The sequence below is a fragment of the Mustela erminea genome, chromosome 3 (genome assembly GCF_009829155.1).
Source record: "Mustela erminea isolate mMusErm1 chromosome 3, mMusErm1.Pri, whole genome shotgun sequence".
NCBI lineage: Eukaryota > Metazoa > Chordata > Mammalia > Carnivora > Mustelidae > Mustela > Mustela erminea.
Window position 1 is genome coordinate 133,562,879 of NC_045616.1, and position 24,817 is coordinate 133,587,695.

A 24,817-nucleotide genomic window follows, 5' to 3' on the forward strand; every position below is an offset into this window, starting at 1 on the left:
ACTGCAGCAATTTTTGCATCTTTGACTTCTAGCCACTGAAAAACAGGTGGCACTCACTAGCTGTTGCACCAACACAAAACAACCCCTCCTCCCCCATCTCCACCCCCAATTCCAAATGCTTCCTTAGAAGCTGGTACAGCCCCACCCCCACTTGGAACCATGAGCAGATGCACCCAAGTATTCCTTTCTGCCCAGTATCCTATAAAGACTGGCCAGGAGGAACAGTGAGCAGTTGTAAACCTCAGTTTTAAACCTCTTTGACATATCCTACAGCAAGAAAGCCACACAAAAAGGCACCCTAACAGTTGAGCTCATAATGGGGTTATAGAACAGCAATTCCATACACTTTCACAGCAAACTTTTGTCATTCTTCTCTTTTAATCTCCAGAAGAACACAGGATTGTTTTTAAGCTCATCGATGTCAAAAGAAGCCCCCAGCTAGTTACAACCATCAGGCACCCCCACACTCAAGCCCGTGTCAGCCATTTTCATCTCCAACCAGTCTTGATTCAATCCAGCTCAGCTATGGCTTCTATCAGACTCATTTCTCAGGTGGCGTCTTCTCCAACCCTGTCAAATAGATGGCTAATCCACATGCTGTTGATAGACTCCCCACTCCACCACCTGAATCCTTCCTTTGATGTTTTCTTGGATTCTCCATAAAAGCTGAACAGTCAGTGTAGAGTCTGTCTGGGTGAATCTCCGCTCCATTCTCTTTTCGCATCCCAGGTCCCCTTTTCCTTCCCCCGGGCTCAGAGATTTGACTATCAACAATTCCTCTTCTGCCCAGGAAGTTAATGATTAATCTTGCTCACCCCATCATCATCTCAGCACACACATGCACACATGAACACACACGGAGAAAGCAAACACAGAGCCATGACTTTTGGGAACCCCTCTTCATAAAAACAAAACACCTAGGGAAATCCTTCTGTATAGGGCGGGGCGTTCTGCCTGCCTGTTTGCCGTTAGTTTACCAGTTGTTGATTTTCTGTTTTGCCTACTTTCTCCTTAGCTTCTCCTTTAGTAGCATTTTTTTTTTTTGCAGTTATTTCACCACTGAGATGCTGAAAAAACTTGCAAAGGGAGATGTTTAGCTTTTATCTTTTTTAGGGTTTTCAAACAAATGATATAATAAGAGATAGAGGGCACTATTTTGGGCTTCATGGGATGGTAGAAAGAATATAAGGCTTGAATAAGGAAAATAGGATTCTAGCCCCCAAATCTCATGATTTTTAACCTTGTGTCCTTTAGTGAATCACTCAACTGAGTCTCTGATTTCTTATCTCTGATCAGAATGGGGAACATTTTTAAGAAGTTATCTTATGCAATGTCATCCTAATTCTAAGTGATTCTCTTGTTCTGTGTTGCTAAGTCCTATGTAGAAGCAGGAAGATGGCCTCATAAAGAATTGAGAGGTTTATTTGTGCCAAAGTGTATGAAGGGCACTGGAACAGCAAATTCGTAAGAACTTTCAGTTCTACAGTTTTATGGTTCTGTCCTTAGGAACAGAGATTCTTAGTGCTTGGCCCTTGGCCACATAAGTGGTATAGGGTATGTGGTCAAAGGCATTCTACCTTCTTGATGAATCCACTTTGCCTGGTTCCATTCCCTTTCTGGATAGAAAACTGGCCATCAGTATTCTATAAGCAGACTGTTAAAGATCTCTCCTGATCACTTTGTCTTCCTTTCCCCAATCTTTTCAATCTGCCGCCTGTGCTAAAGTCCTCTTCTAAGTTTCCCTATCACCTGCATCTCCCTCCACACCTACTTGTCACTTCCCCATCCATTGAATTACTAATGAAGCAGGGCTCTGTCATCTTAAATGAGGCTTTTCTCATAATCTCATTATCACCAAGTTCTCTTACTTCAACTTTGGTGGGACCATGTAAGTTTTTGTTCTTGTGGAAAGGACAACTCTCAACGAAGTGCTACCCAGAAGAGTCAGCTAGTAGCTGATGCAGTAATATGGAGGGTCAAAAATGAACAACTTGCATTTTAAGACCAAAGAAAGAGAGGTTATGATAATACTACATTTTGGGCAACAAGTTGCACTTCTTTAGTAGTATAATGACTACTTAAAGTTACCAGTCTCTTCACAGTGTTCTACATGTTTATGTTAACATTTGATATGACAAGGTATAGCACCATTTACTCTACACAAGTGATTCTCAAACTTCAGCGTATGTTGGAATGTCCTGAATGACTTATTAAAACACAGGTTGCTGGGTCCCAGCCCAACCGTCTCTAATTCAGTAGATCTGAGATGGGGTCTGAAATTTTGAATTTTTTTTTTTTTACGATTTTATTTGACACAGAGAGGGAGTAAGAACACAAGCAGGGTGAGCCGCAGATGGAGAGGGAGAAGCAGGGTCCCCAGTGAGCAGAGACCCCGACAAGGGGCTTGATCCCAGGACCCTGGGATCATGACCTGAGCCAAAGATAGATGCTCAACCAACTGAGCCACCCAGGTGCCCAAGAATTTGAATTTCTAATAAGTTCTCAAATGATACTGATGCTTAATGGTACTGAGGCCATAATTCAAAAACTACAGTTCTGTACTACAGAAGAAAATGGGTAAATGTTATCTTCAGATGATTTTTTTAAAACTCTTTAAAACAAGCTACCTAAAACATTTTTTTATATTTTAATCTAAGCCTTTTAACAGATCAGTAATTTCAGTATTAGCTGACTTGAGTTTCACAAATTATTTCATTTAAAGGAGGAAAAAAATCATGTTTCTCAAAATGTGGTCTTTGTTAAATAAGCACCCAAGTGCTCTTTATGCGCTCTAAATTGTGAAAACTACTGCCATAGATCTCAGTTCAGTAGACAGCCTAATAACAAATGTCTGAACAGTTGAATTCTGACAATTTAATAAGATCCTAAAATATGATTCTTTCCAGGAACTACGAGTCATATTTCAATTGAAGTATCTAAAACATCAAATGTCACTTTGGCTTTTAAAATAAATATGCTGTGTAATTTATTGGTGTTTCGGCTATGACACAAGGGTACCCAAAACATTTTTCTAAGATTGCTGTACATAGTTGACCTTTCCCCATCATGTACTAATTTTTTTTGTCACTAACTAACTTGTACTTCTTTCTGTTTAATGTCATCCTAGTTAGACTTCTCTAACTTGCGAGGGATTTTTTCAACATAGTTCTGGTTTTCCAAAGCAACCGTAGACCCTTCAACAAGGCATTATTAACAATCTGAGTTAAGTGTGCCCCCTTATTGTAATCCTGCAAAAAAACTACATCGGAGGTTTGGTCAAAATGAACACTATGATACAATTTATAGGGGTCAAAGATTACCAAGATAAATATAAGTAATGCAGTTTTTAACAAGGCATACCAGAAGAAATTGGGCTGGGGGATTCTAAGCACGCATAGCTTCTGCTACCTCCCCAGTTCTTTCCCCCCACCCCTGCCAAGATTTTTAATTTATTTAATTAATTTAATTTAATTTCCCCCCAAGATTTTAATTTAATTTAATTTATTTATTTGAGAGAGAAAGAGAACACAAGCAGAGGGGAGAAGCAAAGGGAGAGGGGGAAGCAGACTCCCCACTGAGCAGAGCACCCGACGTGGGGCTCAATCCCAGGACTCCCAAGTTCATGATCCGAACTGAAGGCAGATGCTTAACTGAACTGACTGAGCCGCCCAGGTGCCCTTATCTCCCCAGTTCTTATGGATAACTTTGGGTTAGTGTCCATCATATGTTGCTTGTTTGAGGTGAAGTCCTGGCACATATGGAAAGCCCAAGGCGGGGGCTTACCAAGTCTCTTATTCTTCCTCCCAGCTTCATGAAACTGAAACTCCAACCTCACAGCCTTTCTTGGTTGTAAAATATGGACTCAGCAAGCCATATTATCTAGATCTGCTGTCCCCATTTCATGTACAGATTCGTACTTGGGTACCAGCACTGTCTTGTTTCACTCTTCACAGATGAGATAATAATGATAAACAGATCATATATAGACACATTACAATCAAGTAACAAGGATTAGTCAATGGATAAGGGCAAAACTTATCTAAAGTTTAAAGGGATTTGACTCCAGGACTGACTCCAAAGTGCATGGTCTTGACTGATACTCCTCATAGACTAGTTTGGATTCTTGTGTCCTCCATGGCGGACATTTATGGCTGAGCTTTGACTAGTCCAGTTGTTATCTATTCATAATCCTTTGTCATGGCTCTATACTCCCAACTGGTCCTGCTCTCTTACTGCCAAAGGTTTCCTTCCTTTTGGCCAGGTCACTGACTTTAAGTTTAACTCATTTTAGACTCAGTGAATTTCTCTATTGGATGACCTTTTATTCCAATTCCAATACTAATTTTAAATGTTATTCTTCCTACTAATTATAAGACTTCTGCTTATATTTGACTATTGTCCTTTCTGTTCAGTACCCTGTGACATTCAATTATACTACTGTGTACAGAAACTAGTATTATGGTGTCCAACCATATAGTGATAGAGGATAGGAATGTCTGGGTAGAGACCAGTTAGTGCAAATTCCTTAGGCAAGAACCAGCTATATGTGGGTAAAGAAATAGAAAGTCATGGAGTGGGCTGGAATATGATAGGGAAAGGGAGAATGGGCTGAAATAATAGGCACTGACCAAATCCCATATGTCCTAGATGATCATAGTTTGGAATTTGTGATAGGAAATTATCAAAATTGGAACCATTATGAACAAGAGTGTTACAATCTGGTTTACATTTTATGACTTCTCTTTGCTGTGAGGAGAAGCTGAAAGACTAGTTAGAAGGCTTTAAAGTGAGAAACAACGTGATTTGAACCAGCATGATACAGTAGAAAAGAGATAAGTAGGTAAATTTGGAGTATGTTTCAAATGTAGCTCTGTTGAGAATTGTTTATATATCAGGTATAGGGAATTAGAAAAAACAAAAGAGGAATCAGTATGAGTGGTTGCTAAATATTTAATCATCAGATGTTAATTTATTGATTTGACCAATTTATTACTATATTTGGACTTCATACAAGATTACGGGCACAGTGCAAATGTAATAGGATGATTTTAATTTAATTATATAACATACTGATAGAATTTATTAATTAGATTTAGGAACTGTAAAACTTGGTACAAATTGCTTGGTTAAAATCATTAAGCAAAGCTCATAGTTGATATCAGTGAGGGAGAGAAATACTTATGTCCAGCTGGTAAACCTGGCCAAGCTGTAGGCCATCAGGACAGTGTCTTTCAATCTGAGGTCTTTGGACATTCTTAGAGATCCTTAAATTTTCTGTTCAAAATGTCTAATTGTGTTTTTATTCAAATGAAAAACCAAAAAAAAAAAAATTTGATGTAAGCTTGCATTTACATTAATTGTGGCAAAAGTATACCTTTATTTGCCTCAGCCTATGAAAAATGAACAAGCGAAGGCCAAACAGTGTCACAATAAACCATAAAAACAACGGTTTCACAGTAATTGGAAAAAGAAATATAGTAGGAAAATTGAGTTATAAAACAGGACGTAAAACTATAGCAATGCTAAACTTTAAAAAAATATTCCTAACTAGAGCATTTTAATTAAAAATAGAATGTGAAAAAAAATAGAGTATGAATTTGGGCTAAAAAATGGATTTACTCAATGGTTAAACACATGCTACTAATTGCAAAGATTTACTACCACCATTAGAAAGTTGTGCAAATACACCTAATTTAATTAAATTTTCTCTCGCAAATCTGTAATAAGGGAAGGGAATGAACATCAAGTAGAGTATTTACTGTGAGCTAGGTACTTATGACAGGCACTTTTGTTAACTAACATAATTATCATAAAATTATTGTGAATTAGGATTTTTATCATTTTACAGATTAAGCAACGAATCAGAAAGATGAAGTGATGTGATCATGTTGGCAAAAATTTGGAAAAATTCCTAAAATGTCCAGTGGTAGAGAGGTTATGAGGAGACAGAACTTCATCTAGTCCACAGTGAGGGTAGTCCACTGAAGGACAATCTGACAAAAACTATGCGAATATAAAATACGCAAGTCCTTCCATCTCAGCAACCCTACTCTTAGACATCTAGTTTAGAGGACTACCCCGCATATACACAAAGAAACATGTATGTGGGTGCTCATTGCTCCATTGTTTTTTGGGTTTTTTTGGCTTTTTTTAAAAGATTTTTTAAATTTATTTGACAAAGAGAGATCACAAGTAGGCAGAGAGGCAGGCAGAGACAGAGGGGGAAGCAGGCTCTCTGCCGAGCAGAGAGCCCGACATGGGGCTCAATCCCAGGACCCTGAGACCATGACCTGAAGGTAGTGGCTTAACCCACTGAACCACCCAGGCACCCCTCCATTGTTAGTAGTCAAGGGAGAAAGGCTGAACAAACCATGCACTATACCAATCACAAAATACGCGCCACAGTTACAGAGAATGACATCGACCCAGTATAGGTGATGTGATATTCAGAGTCCAGGAATATTGGGGGTTTTAAGTAGACATTTCCGTGCATACATTCATAGGTGAGTAAATGCATAGGAAAAGTTCTGCAAAGATAAACAATCTGGAAGGGGAGCAGAATGGGAGGTGAGAGGTCATGTGAAATTTTACTTTCCCTATGTCTTGAACTTTTTCCAGATGTGTTTAATATATTATTTGTGTAAATAAAAATATTTTTGTTTTTAAGAAGGAAAAGGGAGAACATGGCATAATGTCACACCATAGGAGCTTCTCTATGGCTTTTATATTTTTTTTTTCTCTTCTGGGTCTCCTAGGTCTCTCTCTGGTCTAGGTCTTGATTTATCACCTGATGCTTTTGTGCTGTGTTTGGACTCAGTCCCTCCTTTCCTTTACCTAGGTGAACTTCCAGAAATAGCAATGACAATAACAGTCATTGTCATGGAAGAGGCAAACATTAATTGAACTGCATACCTTCACGTGTCTACACAGGTGTGCTGCTTGTAGTTACACTGGCTTGGAGTCACTTTTGTCTCTCCAGTGCTTCTTCCTTCTAAGTGTCTCCAGATCACCTGTTCGGTCCAGGGGCTACAGGGAAGATTTGCCGTCTTTCTTGGCAGTTCTGATCCTCTTTCCTGAACTAATGAGACTCTCTATGTGGTCTGATAGTCTAATTTACCCCTTTCCAAACTGCATTGCTTTAGTGGAAAAAAACTATCTTCCTGGACGAAACTATGATCAGGCAATTTCCCTTAATAAAACTTTTCTTTGTGGCCCTTCCTAATTCTTAGCTTAAAAAGGTTACTGTCATAAATTATTATAGCTTTTAAATATGTTTTGTTTGGTACACAGAGTTTTCTGGATTTTTTTCTTTTATTTATTTTTTTAAAGATTTTATTTATTTGTTAGGCAGCGAGGGGCCAGTGGGTAGGAAGAGGAAGAAGGAAAGAATCCCAAGCAGACTCCACATGGAGCCTGGAGCCTGAGGGGGCTCAATCCCAGGACCCTACCGTCACAACCCAAGTGGAAACCAAGAGTCAGATGCTTATCCAACTGAGCCACTCGGGTGCCCATGTTTTATTTATTTACTTTGTTTTGCTTACCTAGCTGCCGACATTCAAACTTTGGAAGATTTCACAGAAAAATCTGGATGTGTTCTTCACATATTTACAACAGGCTAGAACCCCACAGTAGCCACCCCACTGAGATGGGACACAAGTCTCTTGTTGACCACAGTGACATTTCCAGCTCAGTGTACAAAAGCATGTTCCTGCCTGGCTTCCAATGACAGCTGAGTTTGAATCACCTGCTTTAATTATTCCTCTATTTGCTCATACTCTGAAGCCGCAGTATTGTCTCTGCAACATCAATGTGTATTCCTTCCCTGTTTGTAGATGTCATATTTCTGGTTATGTTGATTTCATTTAAAATCATAGTGAAGAATATTCACTATTCCTTCAGCATATAAATCAGTTCATATGTCAATATTTCTAAAACTTGAGCTTTAGTACTTTCTTTGCTTCCATAAATTAGTATACTTTTAAAACAAATCTTAGTATTTGAAAAAAAAAAAAGAAATATGGTTATTGTCTTCTGCCTCAGTATGCTCTATCTTAGAGCAAGAGGCACTTAGTAAATTATGAGCACCTGACTAAAAAAATGTTTCTTGTGTACTGACTTTTTTCCTTTTAAAATTATATCTTACATTTGTTACAAAAAGGAAAGATTCAAAAGCTAGTGATCTTCTCTCAAATTATTGCCTAATAATTTGAATTTCATGTGATTTTATAAATTGAAAATAAAGTCATTTATAAGAATACTTCACATTTGACACACTTAACATTTAATATATAGTTACATATATTATATGAAAGATTATATAGACAACAAATGAGTAGTCAACAAAGTGATTGGGGGGAGTGAATTTTTAAGAATAAAAAAAATGTTCAGAGACTCTGAATGTTAAAGTTGGGTCTGAAATAGAGAAGTTTAAGATAGTGAAGACTTTCTTTACTTATTTTCTCTAATTGATCATCATATTGTTTTGATCTCTACCTCTTCACCTTCATTCTAATTTCTACTATAATTGTCTTTGTAAACACTGATGTTTCAGTATTACTTTTCTTTCCATTTTGTTGGACTGTTCTAAGCTGGCTAACATTTTCTTGGCAGCTTGCTTTCAAAGTAAAGTGTTTCTTACTAATACAGTTACATTGTTTTGTTTTCAACTACATTGGTTTTCAAAATTTCCCATCTACTATGGGTTTACAAATCCTTTGAAGATAAGAACAGGTGACCTTGAATTAGGGCAAGGAAAAATTCCGTAAAACTAGGTGTTCTAAGACTGTGACCCAGAAGTTTTAAGCCCTACCTTTGAAAGCTGCTGGGGATCTTCTGAAAATTTTTAAGATAATTTGATGTAAATGATATTTTATATCAGGGCAAACACTAATCATAAAAGAGATAATGTTTTTTTTTTTTCAAAGATTTACCTAAATTGAATGCTAGATATACCTCTAATATTCTGTATATAGGAGACACACACACACACACATAAAATGTCATATAAGCATATGAAAAGATTTTTAGCTTCACTTATAAACATATAAGTGCAAGTTAAAATGTCGTATCATTTTTTTACCCACCAGAACTGTTAAAAACTAAAAAAGTATGATAATGCACAATGTTAGTGAGGTTATAGTAAAACAGGTAGTCTTCTCTTGATCTAGAAGACAAATTGGTGTTACTTACTAAATAACATTATCTTTACTAAATCTTTACATTATCATTATCTTTACATTATCATTACTAAATAACATTACTTACTAAATAACATTATCAAATTGTTTTAATGTTTCATTTTTTTACTCCACTTTCTTTTTTTTTTTTAAGATTTTATTTATTTTATTTGACAGATAGAGATCACAAGTAGGCAGAGAGGCAGGCAGAGAGAGAGGGAGGAGGAAGCAGGCTCCCTGCTGAGCAGAGAGCCTGGTGCCGGGCTCGATCCCAGTACCCTGGGATCATGACCTGAACCAAAGGCAGAGGCTTTAACCCAACTGAGCCACCCATGTGCCCCTTGACTCCACTTTCTAAAAAGTGATATTTGCAAACAAAAAATAACATTATTTACCAAATTGTTTTAATGTTTCATTTTTTTGACTCCACTTTCTAAAAATTGATATTACCAATGTAAATACACTTATGGGCAAAGACATAGGTATAAGAATGATTTTATAATAGTAACTATCTAATAATCCAAAAATATAAAAAAAAAAAAACTTAGAGTTCCTCAAATGGTCAAACAGTTATCCTTTGGGCATATATCCAAGAGAAAAGAAAACATATGTCTACAAAAGACTGGTACATGAATGTTCATACCAGCATTATTTATAATAGCTCATAAGTAGAAACAGCTCAAATGTCTACCATCTGGTAAGCAGATAAGTAGATGTGGTATCCATGCAGTGGGTTCTAATTCAGCTATAAAGAAGAATAAAGTATTGATATCTGTTAAAACATGATGGAACTACAAAAACAATTTAGTGAAAGAAACCAGTCACAGAAGACCACATATTGCATGATTCAATTAATGCAAAATGACCAGAATAGACAAATCTACAGAGACCAGAAGTAGATTATTGGCTGCCTATGGTAGGGGGAGGAGGGCAGGGGATAGCGAGTGACTACTAATAGGTACAGCATTTTATTTTTGTTCTAAAATTAGGTCATGTTCTAAAATTAGGTTATGATGATGCTTGCACAACTATAAAGTATGAATACCATTGAATTATATACCTAAAACTAGTGTATCTATTGAATTATATCTCAATGAAGTTTCTTTTTTTCAATAACCTAAATTTCCATCAATAAGAGACTGGTCAAATAAATTATGGTAAATCCATTGCATGAAGCACTCCACAGCTATGGAAACAAATTGATTGCCTTATTTGTCCCAATATAGAACAGTCTTTTTTTTTAATCAAGAAAGCAAAAGCAAAATACCACAGCTAGTGCTAGTTGGGATTGGCGCCTGGGTGGCTCAGTGGGTTAAAGCATCTGCCTTCGGCTCAGGTCATGATCCCAGGGTCCTGGGATTGAGCCCCACATCAGGCTCTCTGCTCAGCAGGGAGCCTGCTTCCCTTCCTTTCTCTCTCTCTGCCTGCCTCTCTGTCTACTTGTGATCTCTGTCGGTCAAATAAATAAATAAAATCTTTAAAAAAAAAAAAAAAGAAAGCAAAATACAGAATAATATATGCATCATGGTCTTATCTGTGTAAAAAAAAAATGGAATATTCCTTGAAAGATGTACAGTTCTTGAAAGACTGGTAACAGTCATGTTTGTGATAGAGACGGAGAGACAGGATCTGGAATGTGAGATTTTCTTTTCAATATCCCTTCTTGTATTTTCTTAAATGATTTACCATGTATCTATTTCTCTTACAATAAACTGTCTTAAATTAGCTTTTTTTTTTCTTAACAGGAAAAGAGTAAAAGAAAAGAAAGTCCAAATCAGTAAAATATTAAATGCCCTACTCTATACAATAGAGGTAAAGTTTGGGGTACATACAGCTATTGACCGTGGAGACCCACTCTCAGAAGTTCACTGTGTAACTGGGAAGAAAATAAATATAGATAGATAGATAAGTAGATTAATTAATTAATTAATGTTGCGATTTTAAAGAAAATAAAATTAGTGCAAGAAACCACCTGTAAACCACTCTGTGTACGGATGGAGAGCTCTGTGAGCGGCATTCGTACGCATGGGTGTTAACCTGTGGATGAGGCAGCACGACCACACTGCATTTAGAAGGGCAGGTGGCCTTTCAGAAGCTCGCTTTCCACAGAACCGTCAGAGGTACAGCAATTAGCAGGTGGTTTCAGGCACAAATGGCAGTTTACAAAACTTTTTTTGAAGGGGCTGGAGTATGATCATCCTATCCCCTCTACACAGATGGAAACAAACGTGCCCTCAGAGGTTTAAGAGCCTGTCCTGTATAGTACAGACATTAATGGTTGCAGATTCTAGGATAATTCATAATTCCTAACACCTGCTATGTGCCAGGCAGACCCCCATACAATTTCTCATTCTTATGGCCATCCTGTAAGTTAGGGATCCAGAGTCTCAATGCAACAGGCAAGGAACAGAAACCCAAAGAAGCAAAATAAGGCCCCCTCGTGTACCACAGCCAGTGCTAGTTGGGATCGGTGATCAAACACAAGTCTGAGTGATGCCAGCACAACTCTTCCTTCTGCCAAACGATTCCTCCTCCCATGTTGAAAATTGTTTCCAGTGTGTTTAACAATCAGGAAAGTGAAAGTAGTGTTGGTTTGTGTGGGTACCTCATGGGATGGTTCTAAGGACTTAAAGTTAAACTTCCTGATTCTTGACCCATTCTGAGATATCCTAACAGAACCAGGACTAGGCATGATTGGTTTGGGGAAAAGGTGTTTTGTTTCATTTCCAGTCAAGGGGGGTAGAATGCAGTGTTTTAATGATGCAGCCAGCTCAAGGAATAGATAAGAAGGCCATGAAGCGTTACAGTGTGGTGAGGTGTTTTTACAAGTTGGGTGTATATGGCCACTTCACAGATGAAAAAATAAAGACTTGGAGAAATCAAGCAACTTACTCAACCCCAGATTGAGTAATAAGCAAGTGAAGGCTATCCTAAGTGCGGTGGAATCAGAACTCAAACGCATATCTCCCAAATCCTCTTCATTCTTCGTTCTGCCATGAAGTCATCCAAGCAAAATAAAAATACAGACATGGCCAATACAGACTTTTGTTCTGAGAAGTTTGTCTGTAAAGGGGAGGAGGAAAGGCAGCTGGTAATAGAATGGGGGCCAAGGGTAAGAAAGGATATTGTGTGTCTCTTTGGAGTAGAGAACATTGACCATGTCTAAGACAAAACATGCTCCAGGAAGATGAAACAAGCCATCCAGAGCACATAGTAAGTGCTTAAGAAATGATTTTGCTTGATGTGAGTGAAGGAGTTAATAGTTAACAGAGCAGGGTCTATAAGGAAGCCGACATTGTTGAGAACCAAGAATACCAGTTAGTAGGAGTAAGGAAGATCGACATTTCTCCAGAGAATCAGGGCGAGCAAGATAAAAGAAGGTTTTAATAAGCTAGAATGAAGGGTAAGCGGGGAGGTCAAGTGGAGTGCTCTCCCTGTTCTCAGTAAAACAAAAGTTAAAGTTATCTGTGGGGAAAGAGGAAGGCATGGGTGAGGTCTAGGAATGTGGGGAGTTTGAAACAACCGTTATGGTAAACGTGGTCAGATCTCAGTGATACTTGGTTCTGAGAGAGTTCGTGTTCAGTTAGGTGTAAATGAATGGGGGTCCCATCAAGTGTGCACCTAGATTGTTGTATAGATTACCTCGTGCAGAGTGAAAGCCACAGATCACCTACCCAACCCCTCTTGAGCTTTGAGGGATAAGATTCATGGTAGATCAGTTTGGGGTGTTAAATCTTGATGCCCACTAAACTCCAAACTTGGTGTTTTTTTTTTTTTTTTCATTTCATTCATACCTTCTAAGCCCTTTTATGACTGCATTTCAAATGCCTCAGTTCCATTTCTTGAGACTTTTTTTCCTTGCTAGCCTGTGTCAGTGATCAACCTTTAATGGTCACTTTTCCACTAGCTCTTGAATGTCTACTTTCCTGCTACCTGGTTTTCAAAATCAAATTCCGATATAAATTATAAATTGAGCATCTAAAACACCCATAGATGTCAGTATATGTTTCAAAATTACTTTACTATCTCCAGAGCTAGCTCTGCCCTACATGAAACAACTGAAAATAGTTATACAAAATCCCACTAAGAGGAAAGTTATCAGTCAGAAAAGCTAGACTTACACTCAGATCTTTGGAAAGTATGTTAACATGTGCAACTTACCAATAATATCCATGTACTTTCCCTGAGGAGCATCAGAACGTAGCAGAAAGGGCGTAGACATCGCAAGAAAGTCAGCCGGAGTTGAGTTTCTATGCTTACAAAGTTTCTGAATGTGTGTAGTTTTCTTAACTATCCAATGGAAACTAGATAAGGATGTAAACCCCAGAGGGTTGTTGTAAGGATTAAAGAAGATTAAATATGTAAAGTGCCTAGAATGATGCCTGGCAGGAAAAAAAAAAAGGATTACTTAACATTGTTATCATTAATCCCAGAAATTTCCTATAGATTTAGTGTTTCTGTTTCTTCTTCATTTTAATTCAATATCCACCCTCTTCTTTCCATCACAGCAGACTAGATTGAAAATTCCAACTTTATTGTCTTTTAGCTTACTTTTTAGAGTCCAGATTGAGATTTTAAAGCCAATCATATTACATTAAGGTAAGTCTCCTGGGTTTTGTTTTTTTTTCTGCTGGAAAACTAAGATTCTTTTCCTAGAATGATTTTGTGTACATACAAATATATTCCTTGAAGTATTTGAAAGTTGCTGGAGATTTTGCAAAGCTAAATATTTCGCTGATAAATACTAGTGTAACATAGGAAGACCTTAGTATATGTTCCCCCAAGCATGATGAGGAACAGAACCTGTCTTTCAGCCTTGCTTTCCCCCAGCTCTGTCACTTCCTCAGGCAGACCAGTCCCTGGTGGTGGTGAGACAGACACTGGCAATGCCACAGGGGGCTCCTTGGAGGTCCAAGTCCAGTGGGAAAGCAAGCACCCCCCTTTCTGGGTAGTTCAAGTTATTGAAACTAAAGAAAGGAGAATGGATGCCAGGGGAGCAGAACAGTGAGGGCCCGCCACAGATCCCCCATCAGAAAGTCTCATACGCCCAGGTACAAATGAAAATGTACTACATGGGTTTTGGGGTGAGTCAGTTTTTAGTGTTTCTAGTTTATCGTTCCCCAAAACATGTCTGTAATTTCTCACCTCCAGGCCTTAGATGACTTTCATATGGTAACGCCCCTGGTTTGTCAAAATCTTTTCCATGGAAAGATAAGTCACAGATAGATGAGAAACATTTTTCTTGTTTAGACAATAGTTTATTAATTTCCACTCACAGTGGCTAATTCCCCGTGAGTGCAGCTTTCAAACCATTTAGGAATCTACCAGACCGTATTATTTATAAATTAAAATAGGATGTCATTTTCATCTGTCAAATGACTAGGATTTTTAATGTGTGTTCTTTGATAACAGAGGCATTTCCAGTCAGTCAGCAAATTAGATAAATGGTGCAGGGACACTAAATAAATCATCTAAAAACAACAGCAACAGCAACAAAAACCACGAACCTAGATCCAGGTCTCACACAACAAAATAAATTATTCATCATTTCTAAGAGTTAAATGTAAATAAAAATGAGTCCTGGGGCACTTGGGTGGCTCAATGGGTTAAAGCCTCTGCCTTCTGCTCAGGTCATGTTCTCAGGGTCCTGGGATCGAGCCCCCATTCAGGCTTTCTGCTCAGCAGGAAGCCTGCTTCCCTCCCCTTCTCTCTGCCTGCCTGTCTGCTTATTTGTGATCTGTCAAATAAATAAATAAATAAAATCTTAAAAAATAATAATAAAATAAAATAAATAAAAAATTTTAAAAATGAGTCCAAAAAGAAGTAGAAAATAATGTCAGGTGAAAGACCCGGGGATCCCCTTACCCAAGAATCCAACACTGCCACTGGATGCAAACAGCAAGAGGTTTATTGGGGCGCAGGTACCGGCGGGTGGTCGGCAGCTCCAGCTAACCGAGCACACCGACCGAGGGGAAAGCGGGGTTTTTATAGACAGGTACAAACAAGTTTTGGGTGGGGACGGCGCTGATTGATTGATCCTTTGAACAGGCATACTTGGCGTCAGTGGATTGGGTCAGGGGACCCTGCGCGAAAAGCAGACAAAGCAATCTTACAGAAGCAGAACTGGCCGGTTAGCCCACGCATGCGGAAAAAAAAGCACTACCAGGATATTGAAGGCCTGGTTACTTATCAAGTAAAGACAATTGGGAGTCTCCTGGTGGAATGTCACACTCCTGCCATCAAGCATCCTTGTTAATGAGATTTAGGTTTAGAAGAAATTCAACTTTATTTACTTTTCCTTCTACCTCCACCTCCTTTGGTGTTTTATGGAGGGGAGGGTGACATTAGGGCTATTGATAAGGTAACTTCTTTGTTGTAAATCTCAAGGACATTTGCAAACCAAGGGAGACTCCCGCCCTGCAGGACTGCGATCTCAGCAAGTTAACTATTTATCATTTTATGGCAGTCAGGGGTGCCTGAGGAATGTCACACATATTACCAAGGGGAGTAGGTGGAGAGGGGGTGCAAGGCATCAGCCCCTTCTCCATCCTCAGCCAGCCTCCTGCTCCCTCATCATTTCCCCCTGAACAATTTTGACCCTTAAATCTTTAAGGTGGTTGAAGGTGGAAGGTCTCATCTTCTATAACTTCTTCGTGCTGAATAGGGGCGTAGAGCTGTCCCTACCTACTGGGGTCAATATTGATCAGGGTAGGAATGTATAAGGGAGTTACGAAAGGTGGAGGCAGCTGAATCCAGCGCTGACAGTGAAGAGGCGTCCTCGTGTGCGATAAGGATCATCTGTCGTGGTGTAGTCATTGTAGCAATGGAGTCTCGGCACCAAGTAGAGAAACATGGAACAAAGCAACATATTAAGGTTAATAAGGTGATAAGAATGAGAAGCCCGAAAAGGAGATTCGGCCATAGTCCTCCTTCAAACCAGGAACTTAACCATTCACTGAGAGAGAGAAGGATCTTGTAGGGCCTTAATTTGGGTATTCATATCTTTTATTAGTCCTGTGACATTTTTGTGATAGTCTGGGATGTACACACAACATTCTGTCTTGATAATTGCACATGTGCCACCCTGGGCTGCTGTCAGGACATCTAAAGCCATCCTATTTATCTCTTAAGGGAGGGGACTCTCCAGGGCAGGGGTCTTTCAAGGTTAATAACTATATGTTCTTAGGGAGCCTGGCTGGCTCAATCAGCAGAGTGCGCATCTCTTGATTTCAGGGTTGCGTGTTCCCACACATTAGGTATAGAAATTACCTGAAAATAAAATATTTTAAAAATAATAATAATGGGGCACCTGAGTGGCTCAGTCAGTTAAAAATCTGCCTTCAGCTCAGGTCATGATCCCAGGGTCCTGGGATGGAGCCCCACTTCTGTCTCTTTGCTCAGTGGGGAGTCTGCTTCTCCCTTTCCCTCTTCCCACCACTCCTCCTTCTCTGTGTGTGTGTGTCAAATAAATAAATAAAAACTTTAAATAATAATGATGATAATGATGATGTGTTCTCAGAGTAAGGAAGACATTCCCAAACATAACTCTGGTGATAGGAACTATATATAAAAGAATTTATTCACTGAGTTAGAGAAAAAGTAGTAAGTCCTCTATATCAAAACAGTTTAACTGGGGCGCCTGGTGGCTCAGTGGGTTAAGGCCGCTGCCTTTGGCTGGGGTCGTGATCCCAGGGTCCTGGGATTGAGCCCCGCGTCAGGCTCTCTGCTTAGCGGGGAGCCTGTTTCCCTCTCTCTCTCTCTCTCTCTCTGCCTGCCTCTCTGCCTACTTGTGATCTCTGTCTGTCAAATAAATAAATAAATAAAAATCTTAAAAAAAAAAAAGTTTAACTTACTGATGATAAAAATGAAATGGGAAGACTATTTCTAACATAAATGTAAGCAGGTGGGAAATTTTATGTATCAGATTTGTGGAAAAACTAATTCTCCCTACCCCGAACCCCTGCCTCCAAAATAGCTGCCAAAAGAGAAGACTTGAGCAATTCCTCTGGCCTTGAGCTGGCAGGGGCCTCGCAAGTCAACAGTGCAGGGTCTGAGCACATTTTTAAAACTCTGTGCTAGTGAGAGGACAGAAATAGTAAGAAGAGAACAGGAAGAGAGAGGGTGATGTTTTTGTTGTTGGTGGTGGTTGTTTCCTTTTTTAATTTAAATTTAATTAATTAACATATAATGTATTATTGGTTTCAGAGGCACAGGTCTGTGATTCCTCCGTCTTATATAACACCCAGTGCTCCTCACATCACGTGCCTTCCTTAATGCCCCTCCCCCAGTTACCTTATCCTCCACCCACCTCCCCTCCAGCAACTCTCAGTTTGTTTCCTATGATTAAGAGTGTCTTTATCTTATATCCCTAAGAGAGAGAATATTTTTAATAATTACCAAAATGAAAACTTTGGAAAAAGGCAGAACTATCTGGAAGGAATTAAGAAGCTTTTGTATGTATCATTTAAAACCCTGCCACTGGCCCTTTAAGATAACTTAGAGTCAAGTACTCTATTTCCTTCAAATCTTCGGAAGATTTTGGGTTCTATTGGTTGAGGCATGGAATGGTTTTTGTTTTGTTTTGTTTTGTTTTGTTTTTTGTTTTTTTCTTTTCATTGTTGGAGGGGTTTTTTGGTGTGAGCAGCCAGAAGCAGAAGCCAAAGCAGCCCAATTACTGCATTTAGTTTGTCCATGTAAGTGGCAAAAAGATGAATACCCTTAATAAAGACGTTCTATTAGCCACTACGAAAAGGCAAACAGGTGAGGGATTTGAATAGATAATACAATTAAAGCAAAACATAGTTATGAAGATGAAAAAATGGACCTCAGTGGTGCTCAGAAACATGTGAAATTAAGACAAAATGTTTTTTTCAAGAGTGCATCCCCTTTTCCTCTCAAAAAAATTGCCCCGAAATTAGGAGGACAAAAAAAAAAGCAAACTTCCTATTTAGGGAAACTAGGCAGCACACATAATTCCAATGCTTGGTGTATAAAATCAGAAAGGATCAAAGCAAAGCCAGGAGATACAGAGACATTCTATTCATGAGACAGCCAAAAGAACCTATGAATTTTTTAGATACAAACAATGGCATGCTGGTAAATTTTGAAATAGTTCTCTAAGGCAAACTCTGTGTATGTGTGTTATGTGTGTATCCATACATGTAATAAATTTTATTGATATAAAAGATGCACAGAATAATATATAAAGAAGAATAGGCCAAACAATACTCTTTATTGAAAACTTCACAGAGCCAACTGTTATTTTTGCCAATGTCTTGTACCTATAGCCAATCTGTGGCTGCAGTTAAGGAATGAGTGTAGTTCCAACCCGAGTGTTGATTACTATTTTCATTTATGTTAACAAGATGAATGTAAAACAACAAAGATATTTGTCAGAACATCACTTATTTGCCAGCGATGCGAGTAAGTATTTTGCTGAGTTGTGTGATAGCTTTCAGATACTAGAAAATATTTCCTGAATGTTTTATGCCATTCACCATGTAATAGTTACAGGAAAAACACACTTTTAAATTTAATCTGCATTATAAGCATTTTCTCCATCACTTTCTTAAATCTAACAATCAACAAAACAATAAAGCTGAGATTTGTAGTTCTTGTCTATTTCCAGGAGCTAAATACTCCCATTACGCCCAAGTTCAATATAGCATAGTGAGGTCACAGAATGGAGAGCAAGGAAAAGATGCCAACAGTATACCATTACACAGTCTTTCTACCATTTATAGCACTTCTTACAATTTTATATGTATTTTACTTACTTTTTGGGGGTTTTTTTTGTTTGTTTGTTTTTGAAGATTTTATTTATTTATTTGATAGACAGAGATCACAAGTAGGCAGAGAGGCAGGCAGAGAGGGGGACGAGGAGCAAACTCCCTGCTCAGCAGAGAGCCAGATGCAGGGCTCTATCCCAGGACCTGGGATCACGACCTGAGCTGAAGGCAGAAGCTCAACCCACTGAGCCACCCAGGTGCCCCTACTTACATGTTTTTGATTTTTAATCTATTTCTCCAAGTCCATAAGAGCAGAAATCTGTGTCTGTTTTTTCTCTATTGTATCCTAGTGTCTAGAACAGGACACATAAAGTAAGCATTCAATAAATATTTATTGAATTAAAAAATAAAATGTTTAACTTACTCCATCCCAGGTACTGTCCTAAATGTTTTACATGTGTTAAGTCTAATGTCCTCACCGCAATCCTATGAGGGAGCGCCATTATGATCTTGATTTTCCAAATGAAACCAGAAGTGACATATCCAAGTCACCCAGCAGATAGGTGGTGGAGCCAGGATTTAAACTCAGGCATTTTGGTCCCAGATCTTGGACTCTTTATCACAGTGCATTCTCTCAATAGATCAGAGACCTGATGCTGGCAATAAGAAGCCTCAGAATGTCAGATGCGTGGCAGACCTCATAAGCAACGAGGTCACATGAAAGCACATGGACTGAGATGGTATACTGGAACCAATTCATTATCTGACAGGTTTGGTGTTGTAGAAAATGCTCATTTTACATTTTACATTTTACAGCACTATTGGAAATTGTGGAAGTAAGAGTTCCAATGAAAAATCTTTGCAAATGACAAAATAAGGCAATTATTAACTCCAGGAAAGCAATAAGTTGAATGAGAAAGGAAATATAATCATAGTACACTGCTTGATTCAACAAAAAATAATATTTACCAAGTCATGATAGTGAAAACAATGAACATGGATTTAGTCCAAAAATAGGTTATGCTTTTGCTACATTGGAAAAGGAAGGGGAAGAGGGCAAAAATCTACATCTACCAAATATAAAATCAATAATTTTTAAGCAGTAGCTATAATTACATGTGTGTGTATGTATATAAAGGTAAATGCAAAAGAAACATCTAAAATGTTGGAACTTTTTGGTATTTGATATTGATATTTTGATAAAAATGAACTTAAAAGGTAGAATTTTTCCATAATATTGTGAAAAATTCAAAGCATAATAATGCTGATGTTAGCAAAAATATGTGAAAATCATTCTCATACACTAACTGATGGAGCTGTCAGTTGATGTCTCTCTGTAAGACAATTTGATATTTTGTATCAAAAACCTTAAAAAATGTTGTTTGACCCAGCATTTTCACTTAATTGAATTCATTCTAAGAAAAAACTTTAAATATGTGCAAAGACTAAGACATTTCTTATTACAGCAAAAAGGAAAGGAATTAATACAAATATCCAATATTACAGCCATAGTGGTTTCTTTGTTTGTTTTTAAATCATGGTGGAGTTGCCTAAAAAAAAAAAACTGTCCCATTACTAAAAATTATATTGTAATTAGATTAACACAAAATGATATTTATGATATTGAGAAAAATAAAAATACTAATAACAAAATAGCAAATTTTACTCTCCTGCTGTAAAAGTATATGTTTGCACTAAAACGTTTTAAAGTACATGTAATTCAGGGGTACCTGGGTGGCTCAGTATGTTAAAGCCTCTGCCTTTGGCTCAGGTCATGATCCCAGAATCCTGGGATCCAGCCCCGCATTGGGCTCTCTGCTCTGCAGAGAGCCTGCTTCCCCCCCTACCCCACCTCTCTCTCTCTCTGCCTACTTGTGATCTCTCTCTCTGTCAAATAAATAAATAAAAATCTTTTAAAAAAATTTTTAAAAAAAAGTACATGTAATTCCGTAGCTATTGCTGGGTGATGGGATTATGGATGATGTGTATTTAGTTTTGCTTATCTTTGTATTATAATCTCTGCTATATATATGATTTATTTGTGAGGTTGTTTAATACATTTCAATGTTTAGAAACCATACCTGAAACAAAATCTTCTCATTAATGATTCAAGGAAATCATTGAAAACAAGTAAGAATGCATTACCTATGAGAGTAGACACCTCATTGGTCTAAAATAATGCGTCCAATGAAACATCGTCTACATTTTTAAAATCATAAAGAATGTAGTATTAAATTTGATGTAGACTTCTTCACAAAATCCAGAATATTAAAACTATGGTTTACAAAAGCTTAGAAAAAGAAAAAGAAATTTTTTTTTTTTTTTTACTAAGCAATTTTTCACCCATATACTCTACACTTAGATTTAACCATTGTTAGGGTTTTTCTTAACAAGAGAAGAGAAATTCCTTTTAATAGTGGGAATTAAAGATATTATCTACCTCAAAAAAGGGGATATTTATCAACATTTCTAATCATCATGGAAATGCAAATCAAAAGCACAATGAGATATCACCTCACACATTATCAAAAGACAAGAGATACCAAATGCCCGGAAGTGGAGAAAAGGAAACACTGTATACACTGTTGGGAATGGAAACTGGTACAGCCACTCTGGAAAACAGTATAGACTTTCCTCAATAAACTTTCAGTTTATTATGACCATATTACCATCTGATCCAGCAATCCCACTTCTGTATAGATATCAAAAAGCAACAAAATAATTATTCAAAGCGATATCACTACTCACATATTTATAACCATATTATTCATAATAGCCAAAGAATGGATATGACCTAAGGGTCCATCAACAGATGGATAAAGAAAATGTAGTAGATATATATAAAATGGAACATTATTCAGCCTTACAAAAGAAGGAAGTCACGTCATTTTTGACAATATGGATGCATCTGAGGGCATTATGCCAGTAGGAAAAAACCAGAAAGCTAGACAAAGAAAAAAAAAAAAAAAAGTATGATTCAACGATGTGTATAAAAAAAAAAAAAGTCCAACTTATAGAAACAAAGAGTAGAAAGATGGTTGTCAGAGACTAGGGTGAAGAAAATAAGAAGAGTTTGATAAAAGGGTTTAAACTTTCAGTTATAAGATGTATAAGATCTGAAGATCTAAAGTAAAACATGGTGACTATAGTTAATACTGTATTGTAAAGGGGCACCTGGGTGACTCAGTCGTTAATCATCTGCCTTCAGCTCAGGTCATGATCCCAGCCTCCTGGGATCATGCTGTGTCTGGCTCCCTGCTCAGCGGGAGGCCTGCTTCTCCCTCTCTCACTCTCCCTGCTTGTGTTCCCTCTCTTGCTGTGTCTCTTCCTGTCAAATAAATAAATAAATTCTTAAAAAAAAAATACTGTATTGTATAGCTGAAATTTGTTGAGCGACTAGAACTAGAACCCTCTGGCCCTCAAAAAGATAAATATGTGAGATGGATGGGTATGAGTTGATTAACTCAGTGAAGGGAAAACCTTTCTTTCTCTCTCTCTCTCTCTCTCTATATATATATATATAATATAGTATATCAAATCATTGTGTTATATACTTATTTTATAATTTTGTTTGTCAATTATCCCTCAATAAATCTGAAAAAAATAAAACATTTTAAATGTCATGTTCTATGATACTTAGAATATTAGACTCTTTAAAACATTAATTTAACTTAGGATGAAACTCTTACATTTTTATATTTTAGATCTTCATTTCTACATATTTGGAATAGCCAGATTTTGTGTTTTAAAGATTTATCTTAATTCATGGTATTTTTTTGCTCTGCTTCTTAGGTACCAGCAAAGGCCAGACGTCTTACTCCACTGCTTCCCTACCACCACCGCCACCACCCCATCCAGTCAGCCAACCGCCTTTGCCAACATCTCACCCAACACAACCGCCAGTCCCAAGTCTACCTCCCAGAAACATTAAACCTCCCTTAGATCTAAAGTAAGCAAAGATTATCTTGCCATTTCTTTGTCAATCTCTTCCCATAGATTTTCACACTATGCTTGGCTGAATGCTGGAGTTTCATGGTAAACTGCTGGGGCCACAAATGTGGGCAGATGGAAGGAGAAGGAATGTCTGGGCAGGCTGCTCTTAAACCCCCATATCCTTAAGCAACTATTGTTTAACTGTTTTTACAATGGTTTTTCCCCTGGAAGTTCATTTGAAGAAAATTTCCACTGCCTTTTTAAAATCTTGAAGAATTCTTAAAGTTAGCACTGCAGTCATCTCTTCCACCATTACCATCACTGCCACCACCACCACTACCATTATCATAATCATCACCACCACCATCATCGCCACCACTACCATCATTGTCATCACCACTACTATTGTCATCATCATCACCAACACCAACACAATCATCACAACCATCACCACCATTATCATCATCTGTCATCAACATCACTGCCACTAACTTCACCCCCGTCACTACCATTATCATAATCATCATCACCACCACCATCCTCACTGCCATCACCACCATCCCCATCAAAATCATCATCACCACCATCACCACCACCACCACCATTATCATCATCAACGCACCACCATCATTATTACCATGACCACCATGATCACCACCACCATATTTTACTGACTACTTATGACAGGCTGGAACTTTACATATATAAGTAAAAAATGTTTTCATCACTTCACAGATGAAGAGATGGGAATTTACAGTGACTTCTCCACAATTATACAAGAATGTAGAGTTGAAATTTAGGGCAATGTCAGTCTATGTCCAAAGCAAATGTGTGCTTCTAACTACTCTGCTAAATAACCTCCTTGAGTAAAAAATGCAGGTTTTCTCTCAATCTTCAGACTTTTGGCTGTGTGTTAAAAAACTAGGAAACTTATTCAAGCCCACTCTTGTTTTTCTTATATGGTGCTTTTTAGAAATGTCAAAACTATTTGGGTTGTTATGCATGGGCTCTTTATCCATGATTTACCAGAACAGCTGGTTTAGGAAAAAGCAGACAGAAGATTGGAAAAGAATAAATGTCATTTTAAAAAGACATTGGATAATGGCAAGTATAGATCCTTACAGCAAGTTAGACTAGGTCTTCCCTTTCTTCTTTTAGAAAATTGCTTTGCATGATTCTTCTTTACCACAAATAGGGTATCCTATTTGTGGATATAAGCAATATCCCAAAATATTTAGCTGCAGTTTATTTTTCCTCTACTTCAATCCCCTAACAGACTGATGTTCTTTATATTTAAGTACTTCATATCCATAATCAATATAAGATAATCTGTTAATAACAATATCTTTACATTGAAAGTACTTCATATCCATAACCTATACAGTAGAATCTATTAATATCAAAACCTGGTTGACAGCTTTATTTTATTGATCATGATTACAGTTTAGAGCAAGCGTCGAAAATACATGTGTCATGGGTAGTCACCACTGTGTTTCACTTTCTGTGTTTATTTGAGGTATAAAGGCAGTAAACTGGAAAATGTTAGAGCAGCTTTGGGGCTATTACCTTGTTTGTGGCCTGCATCCCACCTTTATGTTAACTGTGTGCCCTTCCGGACATTTGATTTTATGAATTCTAATTGAAAGACTCTAATACCCCATGATATCTTGCTACCAAATAAGAGCTTAGGCCATCTGCTTACTAACAGGTAAGTGCTAAATAAATATTTGCTTAGTTAAAATAATTAAGTAACATGTGTTCTTATATACACTTGACTTCTATAAACTGTTTTGCTTTCACATGTATTAGATTTTGTTTCTTTTCCCTAATTTTTTCCTAGTCTGATAAATTTAACCCACCAGATCATGGTCTTAGTACTTTTGAATTTTATTATGTGACCCTATCCAAGCTACTGCCTTCTGTCTTATATGATTGTAGTGAGAGATTTTAATAAATACTCTGAGCATGAATCCCTGAAAA

The 24,817-nt window shown here is 37.7% G+C and overlaps 1 protein-coding gene across 3 annotated transcripts in view; it reads left to right on the top strand.

Annotated features, from left to right (window-relative positions):
* Window positions 1–24,817, top strand: part of FYB1 (FYN binding protein 1) — a 152,171-nt gene that overhangs the window by 79,923 nt on the left and 47,431 nt on the right. For all 3 annotated transcript variants that reach the window (XM_032337555.1, XM_032337557.1, XM_032337556.1), the window contains one exon: window positions 22,697–22,853. In XM_032337555.1, the coding sequence (XP_032193446.1) occupies window positions 22,697–22,853 (157 nt within the window). The remainder of the gene's footprint in view (window positions 1–22,696; window positions 22,854–24,817) is intronic.